The 23806-nt window shown below is 42.2% G+C and overlaps 4 protein-coding genes across 5 annotated transcripts; 2 read left to right on the forward strand and 2 right to left on the reverse strand.

The window, feature by feature from the left end:
* Positions 1 to 1565: 1565 nt before the first annotated feature.
* On the reverse strand, positions 1566 to 3329 carry LOC6031995 (juvenile hormone epoxide hydrolase 1). Its single transcript, XM_001842612.2, has 2 exons — positions 2290 to 3329; positions 1566 to 2231 (listed from the first exon to the last, which is right to left on the reverse strand). Exons 1-2 carry the CDS (start codon positions 3038 to 3040, stop codon positions 1594 to 1596), a joined length of 1389 nt encoding a protein of 462 aa, XP_001842664.1. The 5' UTR covers positions 3041 to 3329; the 3' UTR covers positions 1566 to 1593.
* A 480-nt stretch (positions 3330 to 3809) lies between these two features.
* LOC6031994 (juvenile hormone epoxide hydrolase 1) lies at positions 3810 to 5327 on the forward strand. Its single transcript, XM_001842611.2, has 2 exons — positions 3810 to 4560; positions 4620 to 5327. The coding sequence occupies exons 1-2, from the start codon at positions 3810 to 3812 to the stop codon at positions 5249 to 5251; spliced, it is 1383 nt and encodes a 460-aa protein (XP_001842663.1). The 3' UTR covers positions 5252 to 5327.
* A 153-nt stretch (positions 5328 to 5480) lies between these two features.
* On the forward strand, positions 5481 to 21715 carry LOC6031992 (adenylate cyclase type 10). Its single transcript, XM_038252442.1, has 21 exons — positions 5481 to 5518; positions 5581 to 5675; positions 5729 to 5972; positions 11791 to 12216; positions 12273 to 12482; positions 12536 to 12755; positions 12807 to 13238; positions 13291 to 13576; positions 13631 to 13873; positions 13950 to 14218; positions 18072 to 18553; positions 18619 to 18759; positions 18830 to 18983; positions 19066 to 19201; positions 19331 to 19355; positions 19414 to 19852; positions 19913 to 20190; positions 20303 to 20441; positions 20497 to 21120; positions 21180 to 21318; positions 21375 to 21715. Exons 1-21 carry the CDS (start codon positions 5506 to 5508, stop codon positions 21564 to 21566), a joined length of 5187 nt encoding a protein of 1728 aa, XP_038108370.1. The 5' UTR covers positions 5481 to 5505; the 3' UTR covers positions 21567 to 21715.
* Positions 5989 to 8705, reverse strand: LOC6031993 (juvenile hormone epoxide hydrolase 1). 2 transcript variants are annotated; one of them, XM_001842610.2, is made up of 3 exons: positions 8548 to 8705; positions 6691 to 7450; positions 5989 to 6635 (listed from the first exon to the last, which is right to left on the reverse strand). In XM_001842610.2, the coding sequence occupies exons 2-3, from the start codon at positions 7442 to 7444 to the stop codon at positions 6016 to 6018; spliced, it is 1374 nt and encodes a 457-aa protein (XP_001842662.1). In that variant the 5' UTR covers positions 7445 to 7450; positions 8548 to 8705; the 3' UTR covers positions 5989 to 6015. The 2 variants fall into 2 exon arrangements, with proteins under 2 accessions (XP_001842662.1, XP_038108372.1); XM_038252444.1 differs by having other exon boundaries at positions 8560 to 8703.
* Positions 21716 to 23806: the final 2091 nt, after the last annotated feature.

The following is a 23806-nucleotide window of genomic DNA, read 5'->3' on the forward strand; positions in this document are numbered from 1 at the left end:
GGGAATAGAAGTCTAATCAACTGAGAACAATCTTAAATGCCTTTTTCTGCATTGATAATCATATTTAACATGTTTGGACTCGTTTAAAAATATTTTGAACTTTTATGAAATTACAGCACCGCAAAAACTTTTTTTCTCGCAAAAATAAAATTTTCGTCAGTATTTAGAAATTTTGGAAATCAATGATTGCAAAACATTTGGACAGGTGCATTTTAAAACACTTTTTTCATTCAAATGTTGACACCGTGGCCTGTTATTTCAATTTTTAGCTTTTTTAATTTTTTTGACCCCCCCCCCCCCCCCCCTCTCGACTTTGATCAGAGTCAAGGGACATAAACTTCAACAAATATTTGCAACGGCCTAAACCAATTTTTTATTTACCCCTGACTCAAGGCGGTTTCAAAAACGTTAAGAGACCAACAAATTAGATTTTGGATTGTTGAATCTTTTAAAAAAAATCACTTCAGAAATTTAAACGAAAAGAGAAGTTTGAGTGATAGAAGTAAAGTAAAAAAATCGTCAAATCTCATTATAGAGGGTAGTATGAAACCCAAGATGAAACTATTTAAATAAAAAAATCTGAAATACGAATGATTTTTTTAAATTTACTTATCTGAACATTCTCAAACATAACATAAACGTTTATTTTTATATATATCAAAATACCGTCCAGACTCGATTATCCGAAGGCCTTGGAAAAATTTTACTTCGGATAATCATAACTTTGGATAATCGAATCACGAAAAAACATTTTTTTCTTTGTCTAATTTTTGATGACTCCTAAACTACGCTGAAATTATTTAGAATTTTTAAATTCAAGTTGGCGGGAGAAAATGCAACTTATTTTTTAAAAGGCAATCAACAACTCAAAAAAAATAATACACAGTAAAATTTTTTATTGATGTGTAAACCAAAGGGGCTGAGTTAATTTATCATGCTTTTTTCGTCAAATTTACCAAAAATCTCATTTGAAAAATGAATTTAAAAAGGATTTAATTGATTGATAATACTCCTCATGTGTGTATTATTGATAGAACAAACTATTAGAGTCATATAACAATAATTTTCTTAAACATCACCAAAAAGCATTTTTAAGTTCAATAATTTGGTCAGACAGGAAGAAAAGTAATGTTTAAACACTTTGACATTACATTTGATCATTACATTCAACTTTTGCGACATTTATCATTTAACTCAAGTTATCCAAAATATCGATCATCTTTTTAGAAAAATCGTTTAAATACAATATCACTCACAATTAATCACTACAAATCACCACGCATTATGATCGTTAGCGAAATTGCCACACTTTGCAATACCACACTTTTCTGAAAATGTTTGATTTTTCATTATAAACACATTTTTCACTCAAAACTGCTCAAACTGTATGGGGCCTGTCATTCAGAACACCGCTGGAACAACAGCGAACCTCGCAGATAAAACGTCGTCGAATTCTTCAATCATACTGAAAATAACATGACAATAAATAACTTATTTTGATATTGCAACAACAATTGGATTAAAAGAAAATGTGACTGATTTAAAAAAGGAAATTAACAACCCGGTAAACTGTTCAATCAATCCGTTCATTCTTTATTGATCCTCCCGCCGATACAATCGATTCACAAATTGAACAATGTCCGCGTACAGTACATCCGGCAGCTGAAGCGCTCCAAAGTGACCCCCGTCTGGATAATGATTGCTTTGGATCAGATTTTGCAGGTGATCCTTCAGGGCCCAATCCGTCTGCTGGAACAACTCGTACCGGAACTTGCAACACGCTGCGGGAACCTTCGTCGGCGTACGATCGTAGTCTTTGCTCAGTTCGCGGATATTGAACGCCTCCGAGTACAGCCGTTGGGAGGTCGTGATCGTATCGGTTAGGTAGTAGATCATGATGTTGTCGAGGAGGGCGTCCAGGGAGAAGTACTTCTCAAGACCGCCATCGGGGAGGTACCGGTAGGTTGGGTTGGTCCAGGTTGAGAATTTTTCCAGGATATAGGCGGCTAGGCCGACGGGATTTCCCGTAAGAGCAGCACCGATCGTGTCCGGTTTGGTAGCTTGAATGTGCATGTAGCCGGTTTCTTCGAGAAGTAGCTTCATCCGATCGAGAAATGGGAAGTAGTAGTCGACGTGCTCGGGATCTACCACAAAGGTTGGCGCAAGGCTGCCGATTACGTTCTTCAGCTGTCCAATCGGAGCGTTGTTCATGCACATCGTCGAGTGAACACCTGAAAGGGCAGAAAAACATCACTCACTGCACTGATAAGTCTTATCAACGACGCTTACCCAAAACTTCACTCTGGAAGAAAGTAGCCATAAGATTAGCAACGATTGAGCCCCAATCTCCACCGTGCACGTAGTACTTGCTGAACCCGAGGCGAGCCATCAGGTTTCTCATGATAACAGCTATCTTGGCTGGACTTAGACCTTGCTTCGCGGCGGCTTGGCTGAACCCGTAGCCCGGCAAACTTGGAACGATCACTTCGAACACGTACTCCTTCTCGTCGCTGCGGGTCGTCAACTTGGGGATCATCTCGTAGAACTCTCGCACCGATCCTGGCCATCCGTGCAGCAGGATCAACGGGAGGATCCTTTTAGGATTTCTCACTGCTGGTTTCACATGAATGAAATGAATGTCCAGCCCTTGAATTTGCGTCTTGAACTGCGGAAACTGGTTCAAGAACTTTTGCCGTTCATCCCATCGTTCCAGATAATCCGATCGCCAGTACTTCAAAATCTCGTGCAATCGCTTACTGTTGAACCCGTACTCGAAGTTGCTTCCCTCCAGTGGTTCAGGAAGATTCGGCACCTTGTCCAGCTTAGCTTTAAGTTCATCAATTACCTCCTTGCCATACGCCAACTCAAACGGCATCACCTTGATGCTCTCGTCGTACTTGTCTCGACTTCCTGGGCCCCAGAACTCGCGAGTGTCGAGTGCCGGAACCGGCAATTCCCGTGTAAGCTCACGGCACTGTTTAAGGAACAATCCCAGCAGAAGGGCCGTTCCGGCAATGGCAAACCGCGCTACGAAGCCCATCTTTCCCGGTCGGCGTTCAACGTACGATTAAACGACGCGTACAGCCGGTTTAATCTCTCTCTTGAAGCCGAAGCCGGGCATCATAAAATGATATAAGTTCAAAAAGGAATTGACGAAAACCCGTATTTTTCGGCCGTTTCTTCTTTATCTCATTCATAGATGAGGTAGCAAAAACAAAATCAAAGCCACGAAAGAGTGTGTGAGTACATACAGGTGTATGTAACAGGTAGACAAATATCAACAAAAAAAAGGTCTCACATCGATTAGCTTAAAAAGTAAGACTGCGATGCATTTTTTTTTATATTTTGAATTCAATCACATTACGTAATTTTAGGAGACTTTTGCGGACACCGAATTGCGCCAAATCTCGGCACGTTTGAAAAAACTGGTTCTTCTGAATTCATATGTAAATTAGTATTCTCATATTCCACAACAGCTGTTTCCGAAGTTGTAGCCGTTGTCAGCGGTTCTTAACAAAATCCTAAGCAGGAGCACCTGTTTGATCAAGTGATGCGCATTTTGGTGGTTTCAGATGGCAAGCTTGATGTCTGAAAAAAAAAAACTGTTTTTAAATATTACTTTTCACAATATTTCCGTAATTCAATCAGTTCGATTGAGAATCACTGTCTGGCTATGCTTATCTTATAATTTCTCCAAAATTATGGAGAAGATAAGTCAGTTGGCGGATACGCGATCAGTCTTGCGAAGCCTTCGAACCATGTGCGTCTAGTCGATTGTTTCTTACGATTTCTGAACAAAATAATCAAAAATGGGCTTCTTTATGCGTTTCACGCTGGCAGGAACTGTTCTACTGCTAGGATTATTGCTGAAACAGTGCCATGATTTGTTCAAAGAGCTTCCGGTACCGGAAGTGGACTACCGCGAGTATTGGGGCCCTGGAAGTTCTGAAAACTACGTTGAGAATATCGAAGTGAAGCCGTTTGAGTTGTCTTACGGCACGGAGGTAATCCAGGAACTTAAAGCTAAGCTGGACAAGGTTCCGAACCTCCCTGAACCACTCGAGGGTAGTAACTTTGAGTACGGCTTCAACAGCAATCGATTGCGCGAGATATTGAAGTATTGGCGATCGGATTACCTGATGCGATGGGATGCACGGCAAAAGTTCCTGAACCAGTTTCCGCAGTTCAAAACTCAAATCCAAGGGCTAGATATTCATTTCATTCATGTGAAACCGAAGGAAAGTGATCACAAAAGAGTTCTACCAATTATTGTGCTGCACGGATGGCCAGGATCGGTACGAGAGTTCTACGAGATGATCCCCAAGTTGACGACCAGCAGCGACGGGAAAAAGTACGTGTTCGAAGTGATCGTGCCAAGTTTGCCTGGGTTTGGTTTCAGTCAGGGTACTTCGAAGCGAGGGTTAAGTGCGGCCAAAATGGCTGTCATTATGAGAAACCTGATGGTACGACTTGGGTTCAGCAAGTTCTACATCCACTGTGGAGACTGGGGTGCGGTGATCGGTAACCTTATGGCTACATTCTTCCAGAGCGAAGTTTTGGGTAAGTTTTGTTGGGAGATTGATGACTGTTGTTCTTCTAATGTTATTTGTATGTTGTAGGTTTTCACTCAACCATGTGCATGAACAATTCTCCACTTGGACACTTGAAGACCCTCATCGGTGGCACTTTCCCCACTTTTGTACTGAAACCGGAACACGTGAACCATTACTTCCCGTATCTTGATCGAGTGAAGTTTATGCTAGAAGAATCGGGCTACTTTCACCTTCAAGCTACCAAACCGGACACGATCGGAGCAGCTCTGACGGGAAATCCCGTTGGCCTAGCCGTGTACATCCTGGAAAAATTCTCAACCGGAACCAATCCATCCTTCCGTTTCCTCGAGGACGGCGGGCTTGAAAAGTACTTCTCCCTGGACGCCCTCCTAGATCATATAATGATTTACTACCTAACCGACTCGGTCACGACCTCTACGCGACTGTACGTGGAAGCGTTCAATATCCGAGAGCTGATGGATTACGATCGCACGCCAACCGTGGTTCCTGCGGGGTGTGCCAAGTTCCGGTATGAGATATACCAGCAGACGGATTGGGCCCTGAAGGATCATCTGAGGAATCTCATTCAAAATAACCACTACCCGGACGGGGGTCACTTTGCGGCGCTGCAGATGCCGGATGTGCTGTACGGGGACATTGTTCAGTTCGTGAATCGACTATACCGCCGTGAAGATTAGAAAGCTTTAAAGACAGATTTTTCTAGTGTTGCCATACTAAAATTAATATTAAATTGTAATTGATTTACAGAAACCAGACTAAACAGTGCTTGAATATTGAAAGAATGCCAGAATAATCAGATTCATTTTTAATCAAGTGACCGGCACCACGTGCTTCCGGTGTCACCAGGCAACAATTTGTACATAGTTTTGAGGACTGCTGTCAGTTCTGCCAACTAAATTTATTTGAAGGAATTTCAAACGAGCGGCACAAAATGATGGAAATACGTGAGTTTTTGACAATTTTTCACAGAAATCTTTACAGAATCGTTTTAATTTCATGATTCAAGTGCCATTATCGGAGTCCGACCGGGGAATCTCCCGATTGCAACAGGCGATCGACAAGGAACTGTTCATATCTCGTTGTAGGAATCGTTTAAAAGGGGTATGTTTCCACGATCTCAAACCCGAAAAGCGATACAGCAAATCCCTTTTCAGAAAAAGAATCTTCAAAAGTACCTCCCGGAACGGTCCAGCTTCCTGTACGCAATCCTGGGCGGCCAGAGCGGAAACCTGAACCTGCGAACGAACGTGTACAAGGATTTTCTGGGCGAGTCGGATCGGTCGGACGAACTGAAGAACAAGGTGATCAGCTCGATGATTCCGGACGAGGTGTTGTGCAGCGCCCGGGACTACCGGCCGCGCCGCTTCATGACGGCGATGATGTTTGCCGACATTTCCGGTAAGCATGCAAACACTTTTGTAAAACTTGACTTTTTATTGCTTCAAATCTTCTCAACAAACTTGACAAAATCTTTGTATAAAACATTCGGCAGTTGCATGGCCGCAAAGTGGCCACCGTCTTCAAAGTGATTGCTTTGTACCAAGTTCGTAAAGTGGTCCTTCAAGGCCCAGTCGATGGTGTGCAGCAGTTCATAGCGGAACTTGGCACAAGCCGCGGGAACCTTCGTAGGAATACGGTCCACGGCGATGGCCATCTCGTGTTGGCTGAACGCCTCGTAGTAGATTCGCTGCGAGGTCGTTATACTGTCGGTCAGGTAGTAGATCATGATGTTGTCCAGCAGGCTGTCCAGCGTGAAGTACTTCTCGAGACCTCCGTCCGGGAGCGCCCGGTAAGCAGGGTTGGTCCATGTTGAGAATTTTTCCAGGATGTAGGCAGCAAGTCCGACGGGATTGCCGACCAGCGCGGTTCCGATGGTGTCCGGTTTAGTTGCTTGGATTAGCATGTAGCCGACCTCGCCAATGATTTGGGTGAACTTCTGAGTCGCTGGGTAGTAGAAATCAACGTATTTTTCATCTACGAATGCCGAGGGGTAAAAGCTGGCCACGGTTGTCTTCAACATGGCGGAAACCCCGTTCGCTCCGCACATGTTCAGGTGGACACCTGCAAGAATTGATTCGGTTAATATCTTTGGAATGACATCAAGCGATCAGATTACCAAGAACATTATCCTGGAAGTACGTTGCCATGTAGTTCGCAATCAGGGATCCCCAGTCGCCACCCTGAAGAAGATACTTTTTATGACCCAAACGCGTCATTAAGCTGTTCATAATGTACGCAATCCGGGAAGGGCTTAGGCCCTGCTTGGATGCAGCTTGGGACCATCCATAGCCAGGCAAACTGGGAACTACCACTTCAAACACAAAGTCCTTATCGTTGGACTTGCTCGTCAGTTTTGGAATGATTTCGTAGAACTCACGCACCGAACCAGGCCATCCGTGCAGCAACATCAACGGAAGAACTTTAGTTCCAGCAGGGACCTTCGGTTTCACATGGATAAAGTGAATATCTAAACCCTGGATTTGCGTCTTAAACTGAGGAAATTGATTCAAGAATTTCTCCCGCTCGGACCATTTGTCCAAATAGGAGGTTCGCCAGTACTTCAGGATTCCTTGCAGACGATCGCTGTTGAATCCGTACTGGAAAGCCGCACCCTCCAACGGTTTCACCAAGGTCGGAACGTCGGTGAGCTTCGTGCGGAGCTTTTCGATGACTTCGGCGGAGTAGGACACGGAGAAAGGCTTGATCGTTTTGTCCTCCTTGTACTGTTTGGCATCTCCGGAACCCCAGAACTGGTTCAGCTCTTCGGCTGGCGGCACCGGAAGGGGCGCTGTCAGGTCACGGTACTGCTTGAATGCCATTGACACCAGCAGAGTGGTTGCAACGAAAAGGACGCGGCCCGTAAAGCCCATTGTAAACTGAAAAGAAATGATGTATGGAACATTAGGGTGTAATATGGTTGCATGGAAAAAAATAAAGTTGTCCAAATTTAGTGAGCACAGCACTTTTTCAGTTCCTTTTGGGGTCCTAAACAACTCCTCAAAGTTTGGGACCGATTGGTTTAGTCCTCACTTTGCGCAAAGCGATTCAATTTTCCATATAAATTTGTATGGGGAAAACCAATTTTTTGGATTTTGATATTTATTAAATCCACGTTTCATGCTATATCAAAACCGAACTCATATTCGGATGCTCTGATATGTGCTCTACAACTTTGCCGAAGAGAGTATGGTGCTAGCTTGCCCCTAAAAAAATATACAGCGTGTTCAAAACTCGTCTAAAACGTGTTTTTTGCTCGAAAATCACGTTTTAGACGAGTTTTGAGGACGCTATATCTTCTTTCAGGAGCAAGTTAGCACCATACTCTCTTCGGCAAAGTTGTAGAGGACATTCCAGGGCATCCAAATATGAGTCCGGTTTTGATATAGCTTAAAACGTCGAATTGTTAAATATCAAAATCAAAAAAAATGGTTTTCCCCATACAAATTTATATGGAAAATTGAATTGCTTTGCGCAAAGTGAGGACTAAACCAATCGGTCTCAAACTTTGGGGAGTTGTTTAGGACCCCAAAAGGAACTGAAAAAGTGCTGTGCTGGAAAATCGATTTTGATATTACACCCTAATGGAACATTCAAGATTTTTCATGTTTTTGCAGTTTATGAAATGAGAAGCTATCTCGGTGGTTTCAATAAATTACATAGAGGTAAATTAACTCTTTATCGTCACTGAGTCATATGCAATTATTTCAAGTTGTTTAGTTTGATCTCAGAGGAAGTAAACCGGGTTCAAGTTTAAAGGGCATGCAAGCTTAAATGTTGGCTCATTAAAATTGTAGAATTTGATTAGTATCTACTTTTACCAGTTCTGTGTTTAATACCCTGTTAACAAGATTTAAATCAATGCAGTTTCAAGAATCTGGTCTGACTATAGGTTACGTAACCTTGTTCGCTTTAAATGAGCTTAAATAGTAAAAAAAAAATCAACTAAAATGTGAAAGCAACTCCCAATACTCACATGTCAACTCACCGGCTGAACAAAAAATACTGAATCTTGGAAGGAGCAGCTCTTCCAACAAATCTTCCCAACTTCTCGGCCCTAAATCAACACACTCGACGGGGCTCGCCTGATTGAGGGAATGACTGTTGATTTTTTACCGCGGCATTACCGGCTTTTCTGCCAGCTTGTGGTTGTGATATTTCAGGTCTATCAAAGGGGGCAACACAGCTGTACAGCACACATGTGTTTTGGAATGATAAGTCCGGCGCGCTGTCTGCCGGCGCGGCGTGGTGCTCGTGTGATGTCGTCCGATTTGTATATACCGTAAAACGGGGTGACTTTGATAGCCGGGGTGACTTTTTTTTTGTTTGATGCCACTATCCACTGCGACCAGGAATTAGATCTATTGCGGACTTGCAATTCTATTTATAGAATCACAAAGGCTTCTTCTGTTATTAGGCAGATGGGACACGCACACACGCTATTGTTGAGCGAGTGTGTCGAGCGATCCACTGCCGTAACTTCGCCGCCGAAGAGGTTTGAATGTTTTTTTTTTTCAATCCTCTTTGGCTCTGCCTTTTCCACTCTGTACTGTCCAAATGTATCGCTAGAACCGAAGTGCACATTTCACGTTTACTTATACCCAGCTAGCCCTTAAGTTCTGGTTTCTGGAAAACTCGTCCCCCTTCAAAGCACTTTTTGCGATCGGGCCGTGGAGCTCTGTAGGGCAATTATACAGAGAACAGTTGGTCCTTATACATGTGAAGAGTACAGGGGAAAGGATGTGCCGAGCCATGTGGGTTTGAAACCACGATCTTCCGCTCGTAAAGCGAAACCTGTAACCATTAGACCACAGGAGCTCGGCGGCCGGGGTGACTTTGATAGGTTTGCGATTTTTCCGCAAAATGAAGAGTACAATTAAAATACGTAAGGAATGGTTCAGAAACATACTGACCGTGGTAGAGAAGTGTTCAAAGTACATCAAGAAGAACTTTTCATAAAATTTTGACAAGTTTAAATAGTTAGTTAACTATAGTTAAGAAAATCTTGATGAAAGCCATTATTTTAAACTTCTCAAAGTGTCATGATTTTCTCAATGAACATAATTTTTAATCGGAAAACGGAATGCATTTTCGGATTCTTTGGACAATTTTCCACTAGGAAAAGGTTAAAAAAGTTTGTAAAAAATAAATAATACGTGTTTTTGAAACACAATTAAAAAAAATCTCCAAATTTATAGGCAATTTCAGTTGAACAAATTTCATGTAAAATGTGAAAACTTGTGATTCGTGCTTCGAATTCAATATAAAATGCAATATAAATCGATAATTTTATAAACAAAACTAGTTTTAACAAATTTCAGGCAAAATTCCGACTTTTTAACAATTTTACCTGAAATTAATATGTATTTTGCTTAAAAGCTTATACACTTAGTAAACTAAATATAAACATTGATTTTTTTTCTTAAAAACTATATCAGCTACTTTAGTGATGGTACATTTAACGTACAAATGAAGTTTGAACATCTTAAATATGATTTTAACAAGAAAAACTATGACTATCAAAGTCACCCCGGAATTCAAACTAAGAATTTTTAACGTAACTATTTTTCTAAACGTTATTGAAAAAACTTTTTTTTCCGAAATAGTGCATGGGCTTTGTGTGGTCTACCCCAGTACATGTTTTAAAAATAATAATCTTGAGAAAAACTTTACCTGTTGGAAAATATTCTAAAAACAAATTGAAATCCTATCAAAGTCACCCCGGTTTACGGTACCTAACTTAAGAGCACATTCAGTTGGGAACCCGCGCCGAAAAAACGGCTAAGTCCTCCTTGCGCGAAACAAGTGGGAGAAGTGGAGCGAAAACATCAACAAAGAAAAAAAATAATTTTAGATCTGCCACTGCACACTTGTAATTGGTACATAGTCAGTGTCACGAAAAAACGCGAATCTGTGTGTTCATCTTGTCATTCCCCTGGTTTGTGGGTAAATGGTTGCCGAGTTAAGTTATTGTTTATTGTGTTTATTGTCTTTCAAAAAAAAACAAACTATTGCGAAAAATAAGTATGTAAAGGAACTATACCCTTTCTCAGCCTATTTCTATTATCGGCCTATCAGTACTTTGATCATGAATTACAGCTTAAATAAAGTGTTTTTGACTGTTTCAAAGTAATAAATAGCTCAAATAAAAGTGAGCATACAACTCTTCATTGTTGATACATCTGAAAATGTTGATTTAATAGCGGAAAACGGCAAAAGTGATGAGAATTGGTCGAACGGCTTAGTGTGATTAAAATGGGTATATTTCCCCTAGGTAGTATATTTTATGGAATCGCTTTGAATCACAATTGACAAAATACTTTTCTTTACTAAGATAAAAAAAAATCACTCGAGAGCTTGACTTAACCTTGAAATTTTCTATGAATTTTTCTTAAATATTCATAACTTTTTATAAGGTTTCCAGATCTTCAAACAGTATACCTTACGTGGGAAAAATCTTCCGACTAACCGTTGAACGAAGAACCGCATGATTGATCCGGGAATATTTTTTATGACCATATCTGATATCCACGAACTAGGAAGTAAGAAAAAATAGTCACAGTTGCCGGAAAATTTAATTATTGGTTCCACATGGACTTTCTGTTCGGATATTGCCGCCAGAACTTCTTCTTGAGCTAGCCCAGATAGACAGCACTTGTCCCGGTCGTCTGCTTATAACTTCTAACGCTGCTATTCCACCTCATTCCGGGTGCAGTCTTTCTTCGTCCATTGGGAACAAGATGAGCCCTTTGATTTCCCGGTGGCGCTCATCTTCATCAACGTCTCTTGACTGATATCCTCGGTCGAATTTTTCTTACTCCATTTTGGTCTGTTAACATTTTTTGTACACGTTTAGCGCAGAAGAATAAACAAACATTTTTGTTCTTTTATACAAAAAGTCCGCTATTCGGCTCTAAAACAAAAAGAATCATTGCTTCAAATAAAAGTTTTTCTTTTATTCCAGCTAGCTTTGGCCAACTTTTACGATAAAAGTGGGTTACTTTTAGTGTTACAGATTTTTTTTTCACTATTTAATTGTCGATTTATTTTTCAAACGCAATGATGCATTGAGTGGCCACAATAAGTTTAAAATTTTTTGTTACTTATCTTGAAATTTGTTGAGGTTGTGCATAACCAAAACAATAATTTAGGTTTAAAAAACAATCTGAAATTAATTCGGTAAAAAACCTTAGTTTTGCAAAATTTTCAAAACAACCAGGCTTCACCGACCTCTCGGAAAAGTTCAACGAACCGGGCAAGGGCGGCGCCTCCAAGCTGTCCCAGGTGTTGAACTCCTATCTCGGCGCGATGGTCCAGGAGATCCTGTCGCATGGCGGCGACATCCTCAAGTTTTCCGGCGATGCGTTCCTGGTGCTGTTCAAGGTGACGCAGTCGATCTCACTGCCGGACGCGACCCACCGGGCCATCGACACGGCCATCATCATCCAGCGCTCGTTTGGGGCGTACGAAACCGAGGTGGGCGTCACGCTGCGGGTCAAGATTGCCATCTCGGCCGGCGAGGTTTACTTTTCGTTGATTGGGACGGAACGCTTCTCGCACTACATCGTCATTGGGCAGCCCGTGTGGAAGGTCAAGCTGGCGGAGCGGATCGCTGAGGCCGGGGACATTGTGGTCAATCATTATGGTATCGTAGGTAGACTATTCGTAAGAAATTCGGGTTGCATTAGATCTATTCTACAGCTTGGACCTACATCCACGACAACGAGTACATCTCGGAAGCGTGCGAAGACAAGGTGCACTTCAAGATCAAGGGATTCACAAGCAACTGGCGGTCGACGCAGCGGTTGAACATCTTTGACATTCTGCAGAACGATCTGGATCTGGACGAGAGCAACTCGGAGTTGATGCTGGGTGACGACGAGATGAAGTTTGACAGTGAAACGCTGGAGAGTAAGTTGATCGTGATAAATTGGAATTATTTGTAACAAACCATTTAATTCTAGTAAGACCAAGTTTGAAGCACGTGGGATCTCGAGCAATGTCGTCATCCCTGCGAAGATTCATGATCAAACCGATTCTGTTCGCGATCGACGCGCAAGAACCGCTGGAATTTCTAACCGAAATGCGTCAAATTGTGACGGTCTTCTTGAACATTGTTCTGAAACCTAAGGAAGTAACGCTTGTGATTGAGGAGATCAAGACGATTTTCACGTCACTTTGCTCGTAAGTATGTTACGTGATCTACGAAATAATCAATCTAAACCCGATCTCTAGACTCGTAGATCGTTACGAAGGCACCGTCAACAAAGTGTCGCTGTTCGACAAGGACGTAATGTTTCTGATCATTTTCGGACTTCGCGGGAACAAGCACGACCTGGACTGCCAGTTGGCGTTGCGTTGTGCGGCCGAAATTCGCGATCAATACCGGTCCAACGCCCGGGTCCTGTCGGCATCGATCGGAGTCACGACGGGGGTGAGCTATTGCGGAGTCGTGGGTCACTTTGTCCGCCGCGAGTACTCGGTCATTAGCGTGACGGTCAACAAGGCGGCTCGGCTTATGATGGCCTACCCGAAAAAGGTGACCTGCGACAAGGACACGTTTATGATGAGCAAGCTGGATCCGGTGCACTTTACGCTGCAGGAGGCGATCGAGCTGAAGGGCTTGCAGAACGTCGGACCGATCTATGAGTTCAAGGAGATTATACCGTAAGTTATCTTGGCTTACGATATTCGAAGTATTAAGACAATCTAATTTAAGGGAGCGTGAAATGGTGAAACCCGTCGAGTACCACTTTCCGATTGTGGGCCGCGACGAGATCCTGGAGGTGTTCCAAGAAATGCTCGAAGACGGCATGTTTTTGACAGAGCACTTGATCGCGGACGGTGGGGCCAACATTGGAAGCTACACAAACCAGAGCTGTTTGCTGATCCGGGGCAAGGCTCAAATGGGCAAGACTCGACTGCTGAACGAGCTGTTCCATCTGGCGTTGAAGAACAAGAAGATTAGCGCGCTCAGACTGACGTTGACCATGGCGGATTCGAAGGTATTTTTCATGGTCGATAGGAGGTAATATTTCTGAATTGATGAACTTTTTCAGAAACCTTTCTCGGCCGCAAATCTTTACTTGTCAAGACCGTTGGGTTTCACCGAAACCATCACGAGAATTACGCGTCAAAAACGGATCGAGCAATATTTGGCGGAACACAATTTGCAACCTCAACTCGCTCTTCTAAATGATATTCTTGATGTTGAATTCCCTCAAACGGAAATCCTTCGCATGATGAACAAATCCGAACAAGAAGCGATGCGCCGCAAGTTGTTTGGACTGCTGTGCGAAAAGGTAGGTTCCAAGAAATCGAATGCTTCCTGTTTGTCCCGTGTTCTGCGAGACAGTCTAACCAGCGGCGATTCGGCAGGCGTTCCAAAACTTGTGGGTGTTGATCATCGACGATGTCGAGTACATGGACGAGGAGTCGTTCGAAATGTTTGACATTTTGTGGAGGATGCCCCAGATGATAACGGTGCTGGCGATGGGATATCAGCGCCGGCTGCAGCCCCAGCACGAGAACTTTTTCGTAAATCCCCACGTGTGCCAACTCAAGTTGACGCCGATTGACACGTTGCTGCACAAGGCGATCGCGTGCCAGTTTCTGAACGTCAACGCAATTCCACTCGATCTGGAACGGTAAGTACGGTTGATGTACAAGTACACGGAGTTTCGTCCACGGTGGACTTATCCTTGCACTGTTTTGGTTTCAGCTTAACAAGTCTGTTGGGTGTTATAATGCTCTTTTATTGTTTATTATTTATAAATATAAATTAAAAATGTGTTCTTTTCCCTTCTGAATTTGATTGCTTAGTAAAGGCAAGGTAGCGTATCATCACAAGCTGGACCTTATCAAGACACCTCAGGGAAGGGAAGGCACCTCTGGAATGTTGTCATTAACCTTCACATGTTAACATTAAGTTAAGAAATAGCCATCGAATCCGCTTTGTAAATGCTGATACTCTTCATGAATCATGGGAAAAATACTATTTTTAAAAAAAACTCTATTTTTTACTTGGCGGACAGGGGTTAAGAAAGTATCTCATTTTGTTTTCATATCACTTGTAAATCATCTCCCTAATAGATCAGACGCTTAATGAACATCAAAAAGAAGTTTATGTGATATTATCGCTAGCGCGATTTTTGATGTTTTTTGGAAAAGCGAGTTGCTAGAAACGTATTTGTACTAAGTTAATACCCTTTTAAGCTCTTTTTTGGTTGGAGCTTAAAACTGTTGTTTTTTTTTAAATTAAATTAAATGCAGTCAAACTAATAAAGACTTCAGAACTCGGTACGGAATAACTACAACTACACAATAAAGTTAACCACATACAGTCTGTGGTATAATTAAACTTTACGGATATAATTTAAAAAAAACACTTTAGCTCTCCCTCCTCATAAAAATAATGATTAAGTTCTTCGCTCTTTAAAAATTTGAAAAATCAAAATCAATATAGATGGCCACTTATTGCGCTACAAATTAGTGCTAATGAAAGTTTGTAGAGAAAACTGGGATTAATATATAGCAATGACTTTTTATGTGGTTATTTTCTGATTCATTAAGTACAATTCCTTCAACTCGAAGGAATTGCGTTCCAAAAAATAAAAAATTCGTAGTGAAAATATCACATAATAAAAATAAAGAGCTGAGAGAATTTCATAAACCCTCTCGAAATAGTTTCTCTATCAATGCGAAAGCAAAATCAATCAAATCTAATTGTTTGCTCTGCAGCATTACCTTGCATTTTCTATATTGCGAGATTTCTACTCGAAACTAGAGTTGCATTGTTAACTTGATTTTGGTTACCCGCGGTAAATTTTCATTAAATATTTCGAACTGTCAAAAATGCACCAAAGAATTTGACATATTGATCACACAAAAACCACCGCGATCAATTTTTGACAGTTCGACGCCAACAAATTATTTCACGAAAATTTACCGCGGTTAACCAAAATCCAATGTTGCAAATTCGATTTCAATCCCGAAATATTCAACGTAATTCGAAAAAAACTCCGTGCATTTTTGTCACTTTACAAATGAAAGAAGTTATAATCTTGTCATGCTATCTTGTCACTTTCTGAAAATTGATGTAAAATTCTGAGCAAATGTCTGTGTGTGGTGGGATGTTGATAAAAAAAATGTCACTCGATTATCTCGGCACTGGCTGAACCGATTTTGTCCTTTTTGGGCTCATTCGATCCGTCTTGGTCCCATAAGTCGCTATAAAATATAATAAAGTTTAGTTAAGTACTTCAAAAGTTATGCTAAATAAACAATGTCGACTAAAGTCCGGAAGATTGTAAAAATGGTGTTTTTTGTTAGAAAACCCTTCATGTTATACATTTTTAGATTGGTATTTAAAAGACCTTTCCAACGAGCCCGTTGTTCCGCCCGTGTGGATTAATCGGACCGCGCGCTGGACTCACAATCCAGAGGTCACCGGTTCGAATCCCGCGGCGGGCACTCTAAAATTCTTTGTGTAATTATGGGTATTCGACGCCGTCGCTCCGTGCCATACTTTCATAACTTAGGAGCCCAGGGCGGCGAAGTCCTTGTAGATAAAAGGAAGACACTAGTGGTTGGTACTAACAATGGTGGCCGACAGCTATAAAGTCAACTTCGTTTTTTTCCAACGAGCCCAAAACATTGAAGATCTGGCAACCCTATTAAAAGTTCTAAGAACTTAAGTGTTATTTACACACTTTTGTGAGGCTGGATCTCAAATATTTTGATGAAAAAGTGGTCCGAATCTACTATGCGATCCATCACTGAATACAGAATCAAAAAAAATTGCAGTGAGTCCAAAAAAATGAAGATCTGACAACGCTGTCACAAGAAATTAGTAACGAAGCTAAATTTTCTAAACATGTTTAGAGGGAATGGTGCTATTTTAACTAAATGCATTTACTATATGAATGTCAGGAAGGCACGAACCACCTAAAAGTGCATTAAGTAACTTTTTTTCGTAAGATTATTTTAATTAGGTCCATTTCAGTTCTGGTACCTAATTAGAAGCGTGTCGACTTTTGTAATTACAATTCCTTCAACTCGATGGAATTGCGTTCTAAAAAATATATTCCGTAGTGAGAATATCACATAATACTATTGTTGAGCTCAGAGAACGTTATGAACCATCTAGAAATAGTTTCTCTGTCAATGCTAAAGCAGTGCATTCGAAAATATCTAGTTTGCTTCATTGGATGCATTGCTAACGAAACTTTGTTGAAAGTTGTTATACAACCGTCGGTGCCTTAACTTTTCACAAAGTGATAGGTTCACTATAAGTGATATGTTTTTTGGAAAGCAATTCTGTCACGTTGAGAGAATTGCGCATAGTCTAACTTGTTATAAAGTAAATAACTTCGACCATCATGATTTCTACACAATGTCATGCTAAATTTTGATTATGAATGCTGAAGCAGTATGGGTGGGTGAAAGTATGGATGTTGGAGGCTGTTGCAAAAAGATATCTGGAGTTTTTTTCAAAAAAGGTCCAATAAACCAAATTTTCAGTTTTTGCTTTTTGGGTGTTTTTGAAACCGCCTTGAGTCAGGAGTATTAAAAAACAACCAAAAAGCAAAAACTGAAAAATTGGTTTATTGGACCTTTTCAAAAAAAAAAAACTCCAGATATAAAGGTATTGAAAAAATCAATTTTTAACAGTAACTTGCGAAAGCTATGAAAAGAGTCAAACGAACCCTGGATGTTTATAACACATTTTGAAGTGCTTCAAAAGACCTATCGAATGCATCTAAGAGAGTTGGAATTGATCAAGTTTTACGCAAATGTGAGCAATTTTACGATTTTTTATGTTTTTTGAATCTCAAACTTCAATGCCCGTTTTACCCCACATCGATTTGTCGTAGAGGGCTCATATTTGGCATGAGTTCATCTCATGTATACACAAAGAAACGGTGAAAGTTTCATTCAAATCGGAGAACTTTGATACGACATCTAGAACAAACCGAGCAAAATCTACAAATCGTCAGTTGTGTGCTATCTTGTGATAACGACCATTTAGTACAATTCGAGAAAATCGATTTTTAAATTTTGATGATAAATATTTCAATCGGTTCGTATACTATCGCTTAACAAACGCTCAAAGTTTCAACTAATTTGGTTACACCAGTTAAAATATACAGTAAATAATGTAATACTGCCTCTTAACTTTCTCGTTGGGAGCAGATGGGAATCGAACCCAGAACCACAGAGTAACCCAGAGTAACCAGTCCGAACAAAAGTCATTTCATTTTTTGGCTCCATCAGGTTTGCTGGTAGCAGGCGTGCTATGAACCTGTGATGTACCACAAAGTGGAACCAAAAATTAAGAGGCAGTTGTAACTCTGTGTTACTCTGTGCCAGAACCATTCGCTTACAAAACAAACACCGTAACCAGTCAGCCACGGCTGCTCCCTATCTTCCTATGCAGATATGTTGAAATTAAAAAGTACGCGAGCTTTTATGTAGCTTTTCTTGTCATATCCCCCACAGAGCAATTCACGTAATGAGCAACGGCAATCCCGGCTGGATCAACACGATGATGATCTCGCTGAAGCAGAGTGGTCTGTTACGCATTGTCCGGATGGGCTCCTTTGAGGCCCAGGCCAAGGGTTATGTATTTTGCGAAGGGAACTACCTGCTAAGGACCAGCACCCGGTCGACGATGTCGCTGCGGCTGAGCAACAGTGACTGGGATCTGTTTGAAACGTGCTGCGACGACGATCAGTTCCTGCCGTTTGCCCACTCTAACTTCTCCACCAAGCTGGTAGACGTGGCTTGTTTGAAGGGTAGTATCGACGCCCTGCACTACGTACCCGCCACCAGCCAGGACGCTTTCCTGTTGATGCTGTACGACTCGCTGTCGTCCTACGAGCAGTACGTTTGCAAATGCGCCGCCGTTCTTGGCGAAAAATTTTTGCGGGCGGCACTGATGTTCGTTATTGCTCAAGACAACGAGCGAGATGTAGCCGTCGGTAAGTGGCACCGGTCACGTGTTTCTGTTAGCATTGCTGATTCTCGATCACACGATCACACACAGCCATCAAAAAACTATTTGACCTTCGGATATTGTCCTGCGCCATCGGGGACTTTGGCACAGGGTTCAGCCTGTACCAGCGGAATGTAAACACGGACAAGCTGGAAGCGAATACGTGCGGCTGTACGAATCTGACGATCTCCAGTACGGTTTGCCCCTTCCCGATGTGGCTCCAGATGTAGAACCTAACCTCGTCCACCCCCGCCCGTTTCAGGAGCTTGCCGCGATCTGCCGCGATACGCCGCGTGTGGGTACTCGAAATTTCATTCTAATTTATTCCACCAGACTGTCTACAATCTGCTGACGGAGGAGCAAAAGACCGAGTTCCACAGCCGAGCCCTAACGTTTGTAGAACGTGAGACGACCAAGTGAGTTCCAGGTCTCGCGATCAATTTGCATCTCATTCATCAATGCGTTCGTACGGCGGTGACCATGATCTGTTCGTTCTAGGTGTGGTCCCTGCGGAGGGGGCCCGTTCCGCAACTTGATCTCCACCGATGATCAGTTTGAAGTTGTTATGGGTTTTCAACGGCGGCGGGACTCCGATCTGATGGGCAGGAATCAACTGTACCGGAGTGGAGAAAGTGTACGGTAACAGAGCAGCAGAAGGCAAATGATCTTCGTAATGAATCATTTTAGATAAGATCATGTGTTTTCTATGGCTAAGGAGGAGGTGATTACAGATGCATTCCTAATGAATAATTTAATTTTTCAGGGATTCTCTATTCAGTCCAGTCAGTGTAAGTGAGGAATATGTCACGTGCTATTGGATAGTTTAAAATTTAATCAACTTTCTAGGTCCTCCCAACCCGTTGGACTGTCTGTGGTGGCGCAAGGGCGACTTTACTACGGGGAGTAGAGTTCCGATTCTAAGCTATCGGGAGTTTAACTTTAGCCAGTGCCGTTGCCACACTATCGAGTATTCGATGTACAAAGAGATAGTGTTTCACAGTCACGGCGCAGGACTGACGGAACGCCACGTGGAGGCTCAAATTGAGTGGGCGAACTGCTGCATCCGGATTGCAAACATCCCGAAGGCGATCCAGATGCTGAACAGTGTGAAGAATCAAATTCAGGAGATTGACCGTCCGGACAACATTGCTCTGACGACCTACCTGAAGGGTAGACTGTTCACACTGCTAGGGGTTTGCCGGTTGGAGATCAAACAGTACACTCTTGCAGCGAAACACTTTTACCGTGCCGCGGAGATTCTCGGAATGCCGTTTCCAAAGTCAGAGTAAGTTTATCCACTTGTCCTAGTTTAGCAATCCCCACTGAAAAATTGAACCCAATCTAGAAAATCCGCCACGATCCGCTTCAAGCTGCTGTTCTGCAAGGTGAAAAAGATGGTCCGCAAGCGGGAGCTGCTCGCGCCGAAGCGTCCCAAGTCGGTCTGGTACGTGCTGATTTCGTCCCAGCTGTCCTCCTGCTTCGGCGGGATGTTCAACATGTTCCGCAAGCTAACCCAGTGGAAGTTTGCCCAGCTGGCAGCCGTGTGGAGCCTCAAGCAGGCGCTCAAGTACCGGCGTAATCCGTCGGTGCTGGTCGACGCGTTTGCGAACTTGTTTCAAATAGGTAACATTGGTCGAATTAAACTTACTGCATTGTATTGTAGAAATAGATGAGCTTTTTAATGCGATTTGTAATGTAATGTAAACCATACATATTTTTTCTATCGAAAATTCAGCATTTCACATGGGATTCTCCGAAGATATTGCCTGGATGCAGGAAAAATCTCTTGAAATCGTAGCGGACAACGTCAACAACGTCGATATGGACTACATGAAAACTATAATAAGATATTACACAGCGTTGCTTATGTGCCAGTAAGATTTTGTTGTTATTTTGTAAAATTTGTCATTAAATTCATTCCATGATTAGAACAATCCGCTCCACGAAGTTGCTATCGATCGAGCTGGGCAAGGTGGTGCTGAAGATCAGCGACACGTTGCAGTACAAAATTGGCGAGTGGCACATCATCCCCATCCTGGCGGAGTTGTTGATGTCCCATCGGAAGGTGTCCGAGGCCGTTACCATGCTGTACAGCTTCCAAAACCTGGCCGAACGCTACCAGGACAGTTCCGGGAAGGCGTGGTACTACGCGATCGCCATCGACATTCTGCTGGACACGAGCTGTTGCATTGCAACGTACAAGCAGTGCGAGAATTTCTACTTGAAGAATAGTGAAGCTTTGGGCTACCAGAGGGATGCTTACGCGGTGACCCGGCTGTACGCCGATCTTTGGCTGTGGTGCGTTCGGTATGGGGCGTGGGAGATTGCCGACACGTGGATGAATAAGCTGCAGGAGGTGTTTGTGTTGACACCGCACGATTCGATGATCAACGTGCATACGGCGATTCGGGTCCTGGAGGGACTGATTCTGACGCTGGTGAACAAGATTGAAGCACGTAGTATCCTGGCGATCGTGCGTCTCCAGAGTGAGATCGAGGACCTGTGCGAGAAAATTGAAAACGCGCTGCAGATCAGCAAGTGTCATGAAGTCAAGTTAGTCTAGTAGCACCCTTAGAGTGTTCATGATAAAACTAATGAACTAAATTCTATAGATTCAACCTGCGGAAAATGTACTACAAACAAGTGGTAAATCCCTCGGCCAAAACCATGAAGAAACTGACCAATCTTCGACGGTTGGCCATCCTGCGGAACGATCATCTGTGCGCTGAAAAGATCCTTCACACCATGCAGGTAAGTTACTGAAATCCCTACCCAAGACATTTTATCTAAATCCCCTAATTTTGTAGTACTGGCGCTGCGAACTACCCCCGAAGATGGCGTCCTTCTGGCTAGACCACTGCTCCAGCGGAAGCGCAACCGGTGCCCGGAATAGTGACATTACGCTGGGCCGATTCCAGTACGATTACACCAGCTGTGTGCTGAACAACGAGAAAGTCTACCCGTTTTCGCTGCCGTTGCCGCGAGCTCGGTACTTTTGAAGATGCGAAAAAAAAAACGATGAAATCTAAATTTTTAGAAGGACATTTTGTTTTTATCGCAGGTGTAAAAATTGTACTTCTGCGTATCGTGTTGAAGTCCTTGAGACTGTTTTTGATGTGACTCCTAAATATTGATATGTTTACGAAAAGCTGGTGTTTACTATCGAAGATCACAAATTTGATCACTCCATCCGAACTTATTGTTTTTCGACCCATTTTTCATTTGCGCATTATCAGTCAGAAAATGTGGTGGATTATGTAGGCGGCTGAATTATGCATGTTGTTGTTCACCCAGTGGCATCGCTTATCAGTTCTCTTACAAACTTTAGAACATCTGTCGAGTCCTTGAATGTGTAATGCCATTCAAGCAGAAGGAATCTCCGGTCCCCACTGTGGATGTGCAGCGTAAATATTCATAAAGCCGCCGCCGCGTCTACAGATTTTATGTTAGTGCGATCTACTTCCTTCCGTTTAACCTTGAGGCTGGTGAGACAGCAACATTTTTGAAAGGAATGTGCGTCATGTTGATGAGTTTTTTTTGTTTGAACTAATTCTTGATGATTTTATTTATACGGAGAAATTTGCCTCTCAAGGCGTACATTTTTGAATTTTCAATGAGTGATATTTATGTACTTTTTAAAGCCGGATCTCACTTATCTGCAGGAAAATAATGTCCGGTTCAATCATCCGGAAAGGTAATTTAAAGGCCTTTCAAACTAGTGAAACATTTTGCCGATCTGATAACCCCGTCTCAGGTTATGCTCACTTACGTGATATTTATGTACTTTTTTGAACCCGAAATAATCTCTAAAAGTTTGAAGATCTGGCAATGGTTATGGTTATCTAGGTAATATTTATGTACTGTTTGGTGCGGGATCTCAGCAATTTGGTTAGAAATGATTCATCAGGACCAGGATAGGTGAAAAGTGAAAAAAACTGTTTTTTAATTCATTTAATAAAATTTAATCTTTTTTTTTATTTATGTTAAAAAAAACTTTCTTGTGAATAATTTTAAATATTAAAATATTAAATAATATTAAATAATATTAAACATATTAAAAACCGATTGACAGAAGGCTTTTTTTACGAATTTCTCTCCGTAGATGTGCTCCAATTCAGATAACATATAACGGATTAAATTGAATACTTGGAGGTTGTTTTTATGAGAAAATCAATTTCATACGAGTTAATCTATCAGCCTGGGCGTTTGAAGTTTTGGACATCTTTAAAACATTTAAATTCACAAGCAAAGAGCAATTTTCAGCAAAATTGTTGTTGTTTGGTTGTTCGGTAGAACAAATTGATACTTTTTGGTTGTCTAAAACGTAGGCTTGTGTTCGTTACCAAATCTATGTTAAAACAACTTTTTACAAGAAAATAAGAGATTTATTTAAATTTACACACATTTTAATGAAACTTATTTCAATCATTACCTTTACGAAACGAAAACTCCCTTAATCACGACAGCACGCTCTACCATGGCATAATACTTTTGGTCTTTGATAACACTATTTTAACATTCTCCCTACCGGATGTGTCTCAAATGTAGATCAGCAGAACCGTATGTAGATTCTTGGATGGATGGATATTATAATTCTGATCAACCCCCGGCAGCAGAATCAGCAGCTACGGGGAGGCAACCGTTTCTTCCTCTCTTACACGGCGGCGTCGATCCCGTCTGGACTTCGGGTCCCGAAAAATTGCTTCGTCCGTCACCGTCTCCCGAATTTCGGTATCCGAGCCCGGGCCCTGGCCCCGGCAGTGCCAAAAAATGTCCCCTTAGCAACGTGAATCGCTTAACCTCGAAGCTGCGGGTATAATTTAAACAAAGCATCTTTAATTCATCACCGGCCCGACCCGTGATCTTCAAGATCAAGAGCTGTTGGGGTGCCGGCGGTACGACGATGGCTGTCTTGGCAGGATTGGGCGGAAAGAAGACAACGTGCGTGGACGGATAAGGCTCTGCTTGGTTCTCGGTGCTCGGAACAACTGTTCTGTTCTGGGGAATCAAATCTCGAGGGCTCGGTACCAACGGTGGATTTGAACGGATGAAAAGAGGCCAGCTAATGTATACGCACTTAAACTTTGGTCTCAATGCAGATTTATCTTTTGCTTGGGCTGACCGGCTACAATTTTGACTTTCATAGACAAATTTAACGATTTTTTTTCGGGAACATGGAACGCATTGCGTAGATTCAGGAATAGGGTATTTTGGTGACATCCTCCCCTCCCCCCACTCC

Source organism: Culex quinquefasciatus, chromosome 2, assembly GCF_015732765.1.
Source record: "Culex quinquefasciatus strain JHB chromosome 2, VPISU_Cqui_1.0_pri_paternal, whole genome shotgun sequence".
In the NCBI taxonomy this organism is placed as follows: Eukaryota; Metazoa; Arthropoda; class Insecta; order Diptera; family Culicidae; genus Culex; species Culex quinquefasciatus.

Coding starts and splice junctions, on each gene's coding strand:
- LOC6031995 (XM_001842612.2), bottom strand. CDS start 3,040: ATGGGCTTCGTAGCGCGGTTTGCCATTGCCGGAACGGCCCTTCTGCTG. Junction 2,232..2,289: donor CTTCCAGAGTGAAGTTTTGG/GTAAGCGTCGTT, acceptor CTGCCCTTTCAG/GTGTTCACTCGACGATGTGC.
- LOC6031994 (XM_001842611.2), top strand. CDS start 3,810: ATGGGCTTCTTTATGCGTTTCACGCTGGCAGGAACTGTTCTACTGCTA. Junction 4,561..4,619: donor CTTCCAGAGCGAAGTTTTGG/GTAAGTTTTGTT, acceptor TGTATGTTGTAG/GTTTTCACTCAACCATGTGC.
- LOC6031992 (XM_038252442.1), top strand. Junction 18,760..18,829: donor TACGAATCTGACGATCTCCA/GTACGGTTTGCC, acceptor CGCCCGTTTCAG/GAGCTTGCCGCGATCTGCCG. Junction 19,853..19,912: donor ATGCCGTTTCCAAAGTCAGA/GTAAGTTTATCC, acceptor AACCCAATCTAG/AAAATCCGCCACGATCCGCT.
- LOC6031993 (XM_001842610.2), bottom strand. CDS start 7,444: ATGGGCTTTACGGGCCGCGTCCTTTTCGTTGCAACCACTCTGCTGGTG. Junction 6,636..6,690: donor CTTCCAGGATAATGTTCTTG/GTAATCTGATCG, acceptor CAATTCTTGCAG/GTGTCCACCTGAACATGTGC.